The sequence below is a fragment of the Manacus candei genome, unplaced genomic scaffold (genome assembly GCF_025592945.1).
Source record: "Manacus candei isolate 608988 ecotype Guabito, Panama unplaced genomic scaffold, ASM2559294v1 h1tg000014l, whole genome shotgun sequence".
Classification (NCBI taxonomy): Eukaryota; Metazoa; Chordata; class Aves; order Passeriformes; family Pipridae; genus Manacus; species Manacus candei.
The window spans coordinates 52,925,449-52,934,523 of NW_026138062.1; the positions used below are offsets into that span (position 1 = coordinate 52,925,449).

General features: G+C 42.8%; 1 protein-coding gene across 3 annotated transcripts in view; it reads right to left on the minus strand.

The window, feature by feature from the left end:
* PRMT8 (protein arginine methyltransferase 8) overlaps positions 1-4,401 on the minus strand; it is a 57,296-nt gene extending 52,895 nt beyond the window's left edge. Inside the window, exons 1-2 of one of the 3 annotated variants that reach the window (XM_051780817.1) lie at positions 4,268-4,401; positions 3,187-3,330 (exon numbers count right to left, since the gene is read on the minus strand). In XM_051780817.1, the coding sequence (XP_051636777.1) occupies positions 3,187-3,261 (75 nt within the window). In that variant the 5' untranslated portion in view covers positions 3,262-3,330; positions 4,268-4,401. The other 2 variants (XM_051780818.1, XM_051780819.1) reach the window with 2 other exon arrangements.
* Positions 4,402-9,075: the final 4,674 nt, after the last annotated feature.

The window sequence follows — 9,075 nt, forward strand, 5'->3', positions numbered from 1 at the left end:
GACAAAAGATACAGAGGTTCACTATTATATCTTGAGGAGAGATTCTACAATTTTTGCTCCAGAGGAATTTCTCTTAAATTCATGGGATGGACTAGGGCATTTCTTGCACACTTCAAACAAGGATCTGAAACTATTTTAGCAAGTTTCCTATTAATGGGACCCCGTAACCTCTTCAGTGAGTCAAGGGTTTATTCCCCTTGACTTTTATTTTTATACAAACCACTCGGGTTACTATAAACATATACAAAAAACCCACTAGTTACACTTAAACCCTGACAGATGGACTGATATCAGGCTGTTATCTGTACAATAAAATTACAAAACTATCCAGGGCCTGATCCAAGACCATCCACTCACTTGACCAAGATGCAAGGCTACAGGAATACTGGTAATGTAACTATCTGTACCATGGGGGCACCTTTCTCTAAGTTTTCTGGCAACATGATGTGTCTTCCTTGACTGGGAAGTAATGCTGGTGAGTGGTAATGCTACTCTCGTCTTCTTGCTTGAGGAAACAGTGAGTACTGTCTTACCGTAGCTTTGGTTTTTCCTTGTTTGTATTTGTTGTCATCATTTCTTTAAGCTCTTTAAGCTAAAGACCTAGCACTGTGGTCATCAAAGGGTAGTTAAGGGAATAAAAAGTTTCTCACGTATTGTCCATGTTCTTTGACTTAATATATTGTTTTAAATTGCCCTGCTACTGAAAGAGAACACTTGCCATATTTGACCAAAGCTTACATTCATGCTCTTAGTTGTGTTAGATTTAAAAGAAAAAAGCACCAAACCGCAAATATAAAAAATGTACTATGAAGCTGTAGCATAAGTAATTAGGTCAAATCAATCTGAGTAAGAACTGGAAGGTCTTTGGAATGATTTGGAAGTGGGGCATTTTGACCATTTCTTAAATGTTTTAATTCTTCATCTCTCATTATGGACGATATCTTTTACATCATGCCTATCACCATGACATCAAAGTTCTTCAGAAATTTAGCATCAAATAATGAGTATTACTGGTACCCCATTGGTTTCAAATGAAACAAATTTATACCAATTCTGAATTTTCTCTCACACTGCGGTAACTCCAAAAGTGAGATATTTTGTGCTGCATTCCTTCTGTCACAGAATATTTGCTAACTTCAAGAGAAAGTTAGAGAAATACAGGTTTGAAGGTCAAACTAGTATCATATGACTTTGCTAAATATAGATGCTTGACAAATGAAAGATCTTCAAAGGTCTTGGCATATTTTGGTTAGTGCACTTCTACATCTGCACATATGCAAACTGCTTCTCTCAGTATATATCAGAAATATGAAAATTATTAAAATAGAAAATATCCAGGCACGTGTTACAAATGTATCCCTTTTGGTTTTCTTAAGGTAGAAGGGCAGCAGGATATGCCTAATCTGCAATATTTTCACTCTCACTTCACAAATCTGTCACTGATGGGTACTCCAAGGAGACGAAGCACAGCATTTTAATATTCTTCTAACTTGTATGCATCATTGAAATGAATCTGTCATTGTTTAAAAAATCCTTCTCCATAAAATAACATTGCAGTGTGTGCAGCATTGCACAAACAGAAAGACAAACATGATTAAACAACAAAAATGTGCTAAGAGTGAACTGACATAGAAGAGGAATGTTTAAAGAGCTCTTCTCACCTATCTTCCCTGTCTAAAACCGATTTCCATTGAAAAAAATGGCTTTGAAAGGAACTGTCTATGCTTGTACGTTTCTCATTGCAATCCTGTCCTGGGATCCTGGGACCTATAACGCAATATGTGCTGTCAGGACTATGACAGTTTACAGATGTGCAGCCAGACTTCTTGCTATTTATAGATGCCTCTTCTGCAAACAGTACTCCATGGGGTTGTAGCACAGTAACAGGCATGTTCGTTGACTAAGTGCTTACATCATATTCATTTAAGAAAATTTGGCTCTTCACCTGGCATGGCAAAGGAGGCATATTTATGAAGGTCAAGCAGAGAGAACATTATTGCAAAGAGAAATGTGGAATTCATGAGTGAGCAAGACACCTACTGGGAGGACTAACTGAAAGGAAAAGGCATTTGGCAGAGATGTTGAAATAATAAAGGATGGAATAGTTATGTGTTCACTCACACTGAAGTGATGCTTTTGCTCTTTATTACCCCTGCAGGGCAACTTGGGAGAAGGTTCAATGCCACCCGTGTGTGTAAGGGCAACGTTGTAAAGTTGGCTGGGGTGCAATGTCCTTTGTGTCTGTGCATGGCTGTGCTGCATCTCGCTTAACCATGTGTTAAGTGTTCAGTCAGAGTGCTAGGCACAGTTTATTAATAGAAACAGGGAGTTTGGCACACGCTCACACTTTCGCCTGTCTCCTTCTCACATGCTCCCAGAGATGCTGGGACTGCATCCTGCATCCTTCTGCTTTTCCAGACCTGAGGCTTCACACACTGCTGTATCCCTTGAGAAGTCTCAGTGAGGTCAAGATAGCCCCAGACAAGTAAACAAGGGCTGCTCAACCCCAATGTTGAGGAAACAGAAGGTAACGGGGGGGGGGGGGGGGGGGGAGGGGAGTAGATTTCTTGCAGAAAAACCTGAGACCTCGCAGGGTACCCTCCCGGCCTGAAGGCAATGCAAAGCTATTTTCGGCGATGCCCAGGCCAACCGGACACCCCCCGCCCCGGGCAGTTCCGCTTGGTAATATCTAGGATGCTGCAGAGACGAATGCTGCTAAAGACCCCCCAGACAATCCTAGCCAAGGCTGCCGGCGGAAAGCACCGGGAGCTGGCCAAGGTGCTGCCGCAAGAGACAGTCTGTCCCTTTCGGCCTCCTCAGACACCCGAATTACCGCCGCTCACACCCCCCGCTGCCTCCCCCAGACCCCTCAACACCGCAGAGCCTCCCCTCCGCCCGGCCACCCAACTTCCCGGGGGTCCAGCCGTGGAGCGGCGGCCCCGAGCAGCCCGAGCGCCGGGAGCGCTCGGCGGGGCGCAAACTTCTCTGTCTACAGGGAACGAGGGGAACGGGGGGAAGTATGTGGTGGGAGAGGGGGGGCAAATGCAGGAAACTATAGCAGCAAGGCAGGCAGGAGCTGGACGGAGGGGCTGGGAAAGTTCTTCTGCACTTACTGCTGCTTCTGCTTAGGGATCAGTGCTCGGGTCTGGGGGAGCGCGGGCGCCGGGCTCCGGCTCGCATCCTTACCTCGGTGCTGTCGGCAGCGTTCTCCGCCATTTTCCTCCTTAGGAGCAGGCAGCGGGAGGAGTGTTTCATTCCCATAAGAGCTAGCCAAGGGGTTGGGGCTTCGGGGCTGGTGTTTAGGTTTGTGTTTTCAAAGATCTCCAAACACTGGTGTGCGCCAAAGGACAGGGAGAAAAAAAAAATATGGAAAACAGCAATAAATCAGTCAGCTTTGTCCCTTCTGCGTCGTCCACAGGAATATTTGTCTCCTCTTAGCATCGGGAGCTCCTCGGGCACTTTCAAGTCCTCCTCTTTCTCCCCTCTCCTCCACCTCCAGCGAGTTCTTGGGGTGGGCAGAGAGAGGCGGCACACACTCTTCAGGTTACACTATAAGGCTGTCGGGCTATGAGTCCTCCCCTTCAGTGAAAGCAGTCAGGCTAAACAGGAGAGAAGCACCAGCTAAACTGAACTTGGGCGTGCAGTGACCAGCTGGGCATCTTTGTGTCCTGTGGCTACTCTTCCAGAGGCAGAGGGAGCCAGAGACAAAGCAACAGGACAAGGAAATCATAGCCCTTTATTTTCCTTCTTTGGGCTTCTTTCTTTCTATGTCCCAAGACACTTCCTTTAAAGATGGTCACAGAATTTGCCACCCTCTTTCTATGAATGTCTTCTGAAATAGAAATCCCTTCTCCTCCTCCTTCTCCCTCCCTCCTGCCCCCCTCTCCCGTTCCCTCTCCCTTTCTCTCTCCTCTTCCCTTCCCTCTCTTCTCCCCTTCCCTCTCCCTACCCCTTCTGCTGTTGGGCAGAGCTTGGTGCCCTTCGCTGGGAATTGCACTCACGTGTCTTTGGTAGAAAAAAAATATTATTTCAAGCTCCCCCCATCCGTCGCCTACACCCTCTCACACACAAGCACGCATTCACACGTACACACACACACACGTTGTCTCCCTCTCACACAGACATGCACGATTTTTTTTTTTCTTCCCCATCCCTCCTCTTCTTTTGAATCAGCAACACTTTTCTTTGCAAGGACTCTCGGCAAGGCTCTTAGAGAGCAACCGAAGAAGTCTACTCCAGCTTCTTTCCTCTGAGTTAAGTAGCAAACCTGCTTTCTTAATATATCTTCTCGTGTGTGTGCTCCCAGCTCTTGTTTTACTTGAAGTTTTTCAGGAGGATCCACACTCCGTCAGATAGCCGTGGACTGTAGAAATATAGTCCCGATCCCGCTGCAGCTCCTGCTGAAAAGGGGGGAGGAGGAGCAGGGGGAGGAGGGGGGGAAGAGGCGGAGGGAGAGGTCTTGTGGGGCGGGAAGGGAAGAGGCTAAAGGTGATTTGAACTTGTTTTTAGCCTTTTCCTAATGACATCTTCCTCTGTAGGAGTGCATCGCCACCTTCCCCACACGTTTATTTTGCTCTCACTCCTCCGGGCATTTTTTAGTTCTGAGTTGTCAGCTGGGAGGATTGGGTTTACCTCACTCGTGTTGCTGTGGGTAAGGGCGGGAGAGGGGGCGTATTACATAATTAATCCTTCCAACTTCACTTTCCACAGCTCTATCTCCAGCCCACTGTTCTCACGTTTCTGTTTTGTTTTTATATGGAGGAGGTGACAAAATAATGCTGGTGTGTGGGTGTGTGTTGCTCGAAGGATTTCGAGGACCAGAACAGGATTGCTGCTCTCTGAACAGTTTGAAATTATTTCCTCTGGGGGTGCCAATGGAGACCTGAAGAAGAGGTTTGAAAAATTACTTCTGATGCATATTTTAAGGACATAGCCAGCTCAGATGCTTAATCAGTAACAGATTATGATAGATCTGGGGTTTTGAATTTTTGTCCCTTGCAGCCTATTTTAATATCTTTCAATTAGAGTTTATCCTCAGCTGACCTCTGGAATACTGACATACCATGAAGTACTGCCAAAAAACAGGAGGTCCCTGGGCACACAGGAGGCAGAAATATTCCTGGGGGTGGGGGAATGAAAATAGAGTACGTCAATTAGAGAGTAGAGAGCAAAATTATTCTCCTGCCCCATGAGGATGAGGAGGTGGGGCCAACAAAATTAAATAAGCAAATTTCTCCCTTTTACTTGAATGACCCTCACAAATTCTTGCTCAGACACAGATCGGTAGGTATGCAATAGATTCAGGAATTTGTAATAAATCACATGAAAGTAAGAAACCTGGGGAAGCAGAAGGTGTGTGCTGTGCTGAAATGTCAAGTGACAATGACAGTATGCCATGTAGGGTACAAGGGTACCGTATGAAATGGTTTCAGAATATGAGAGTATGTTATAGACATAGATGCCATACAGCTTGAGACTGGGTCTCTGCAAGATACTTTGCAGAGCCATTTGATCATTCAGTTTTTCACAAGCTTCTGATTTCCCCCTATTCCTTTCAGCTCACATATATTTTAGCATTTCAAGTTCTTTCATTAGCTCCACACCACTACTAATTTTTTCAGTAATCATCCACATCCCCTTTGTTTAAATAGTAGAATTTAATTTCACACCTTTAGGCATGAGGCTCAAGGCTCAAATAATGACAGAAATGGAAACAGGCTATCTCCACTTTTCTTTGGGACATTCACAGAGCTCTCAAGGGTCTTAAAACCCTTCAAACATGAAAACCAGTGCAGTTATTGCTGAATATTTCAAAGCTACCCTCAAAGTCTTGGACTATGGACGGCTTTCTCATCAAATACTTCAATTTCTAGGTGGAGGAATAAGTGAAAAATAATCTGAGATAAAAACTTAATGTCTCTGCAGTCTTTGTCACAATGTTTTTCTCTGCTATGGTGTGAGTATCTGGTGGTTAGTGGGTGCATGAATTTTTAGTCAGCATTCATTTGGACTAACCTGCATAGTTTTAGTGTGTCTTTTCTATTTTCAGGTGATATACACAACTAAACTTAGTCTAATTTAATATTTTAAAATAAACTAGTGTTCTATATAGAGAAAAAGAATTAGATTTTGCAAAACTACTCCAGAACATATTTTCCAGTTTTCTCTGACAGCTGGGTTTGTATTTCTGGTACAGCTCAATCACTCTTTAGTCAGCTAAATGAGGCATCAGATTTTCAGAAGCACTCGGCAACCAGCAAAACTGGCAGGCATAGATTTAATATATCCTTCCCTCTTCTGCTTCAGATACTGCATGACTTACTCTGGCACCTATTCTTGTCCTCCCCCATCTCTTTGTCAACACAGATGATACCTGACTGCTCATCCTTGAACGTGGTGCTGATGTTTTACAGATACTAGGAAAACCTTCTGGTCTTATAGTTTCCAGCATGAGGTTGAATGTTTTGGTCTTGAACTCCTTTGGGAACCTGCCAGATGGTTGGTGTCTTCACTCCTTTTATGTTCTGTATGTGACTGAGGAAACTACTTTGAAAACACACACACCATTTGCTCTAATCTGCTTTATTCCAAAGGGAAAATAGTTTGTCATACAGGACTTTTTTTTTTAATCAGCTATAGTTAGAAGTATCCTTGTAGCATCTTTTAACATACGCAAACCAGTTTGTTCACCCATACAGATGTCTGTGTGCACAAAGATACTCAGTCCTTCAGTTTGAATATGAGTCTCAGTGCAAGTTCTTGTTGACACTGAAATACACAGCAACACTGAACTGGTGAGCCTACATACTGTTTAGCGGACAAATTCCACTCTCACCATGTGAATGCAAATGTGAACGCATTTGTAACAAAACCAGATGTCAAAAGCATCTTCTGAGTTTAAATATATCATGTATAAGTACACGTGAAGGTCACAAAGTATTAGAAATTGAGTGGAGTGGTGCTAAAGAGAAAGTGGAAAGGGAAGTATTTATTACTTCAGACCTCCAGTAATAGCTAGCTGTGGTTGAGACTGCTGTGCTACTTGCTGAGTGTGGCAATAATACTGTGCTGGCCCTCAGAAAATTCAGACTTATTGCCAGCTTTGTCATTAGCTTTGGATGAAATCCAAATGTCTGCATTTGAGGTGGGGTAATCCTGTGCACGAGTACAGACTGAGAAATTGCACAGCAGTCCTGATGGAAAGCATCCGGGGGTTATGGGGTGGAGGTGTATCTAGGCTGAATATGACTCATCATGCTTTCTCACTGCATGAGAGGCAAACTGTATAATTATCTACATTAAATGGAAAGTGGCCATTAGAATGAGGGAAGTAAGATTCTCTCTCTACTTGGCACTGGTGAGACTGCATCTTCAATTCTGAGTCCTGAGCTGGGTCCCCTGATTGAAGAGGGAGGCTTATACATTGGAGATTGTTCAGTGAAAGACTACTACAATGGTCTCTTAGGACACCAGCCTCTGAGGAGAGTTGGGTATGTCAGGTTTGGAGAAGAATAGATCAAGAGACACCCAGTAGTGGCTTATGACTAGCTTTAAGGATTGGAACTAAGACGATCCATACTCCCTTGGTACAGTCAGATCATTTGAAAAAGAGCAGCAGCTGCAAGTCGTGGCTTTGGAAGTTCAGATTCATTATTAGCCAAAGAGTGTTCATCCGCATAAAAATACCTAACTTTTCTTCGTGCTTTATGAAGAAGAGTTTTTTATTGATTTGTTTTGCTTGTTTGGTTGGTTAGTTTTGGGGTTTTTTGTTATTTTGGGTTTGGTTTGGGTTTTTTTTTGTTGTTTTGGTTTTTTGTTTGTTTTGAGGTTTTTGGTTTGTTTGTTTGTTTGGGTTTTTTTGCAATTGAACATATGACCCCGAGTATAACAGCAGCAAAATAGGTGATCTGCTAAAGATATAGCTAAGGACATGAACGAACAGAACATTTATTCCTTTGATAAAAATTTTCTCCTCAAAATATTTTTTTTTGAGAAGAAGATGGAAGGCAATTTCTGCTGTGATGATTCCAATTGAAGTAGGTAAGAGTTCTTTCAAACATTGATAATCTGGCATAATTTCAAGAAGGAGGCAAACACAGTGCTCCAGTTGAACAATGGACAGGAAATAAAAGGACGAATAAGGAGAGTAAAAGAAATATCAATAAGGAAGGAAGTCAGGTGGAAGACTAGCAAAATAAGACTGGTAGGTAACATGAAAAACTCTGTAGCAAGGTCCTGCATAGGGAAGCATAGGGTAGCCATGGAAGGCAAAGAAAAGCAGACATGAAATGCTGAAGACAGGAGGAAGTTAAATAAAATATCACTTTGTGTCACAGGTCATATGGCCTGGATCAATGTTAAACTGTTGCATTTATTACACTGTAATGTTCTGTCATATAAAACAGAGTCCTTTCATTGGGTATTCCAAGCCCTCCTGTCATCCTCATTTCTATAGCATTGGCCATCTCTTCCCCAATTCACAGGTCATAGGGGAGATTAGGCCAGGAGATTTCATCTATGTTAATATTTTGCATCTTGATGAAAGGAAGAAGGCAGGCCATAATCAGCCTGGAAAAGGCTTCTTCCCTTCTGTTTGACCTCAGACTTCACTCAGAAAAGACTGAGTGTAACGTGCCTTTGTTATTTGTTTGTTTAGAAAAGTGGAGAATGGCTTTAGACAGAGACTGGGAACAACTCTTGAGCTATAGATCCACTTCCTAGTTTAATTAGAAAACATTGCAGCAAAAATCTGTTCTTACTCCAATATCCTCACCAAATTTTGTTTGTTATCTGATCAAAGGAAAACATTTCGAAGGATCCTTTTGTCACTTTGCATTGTTCCTTATTGCTCAGGAAGTCCCAATGATTTCCTTTGCCTCAAACCATATGTTTGGCAATCTTTCCAATCTCTTAATGTGTCTTCTATTCCTACTATGTCTCTCAAAGTTGTCAGCAGTTCAAATATTTCTCTTATTCCTGCAATTTGCCCATGTTAATTCTGAAGATCTTGAAGTGAATTTTAATTGACACCGTGGTTTTAAAGATCATATTTAATTTATGCTGTTCCTTCATGAT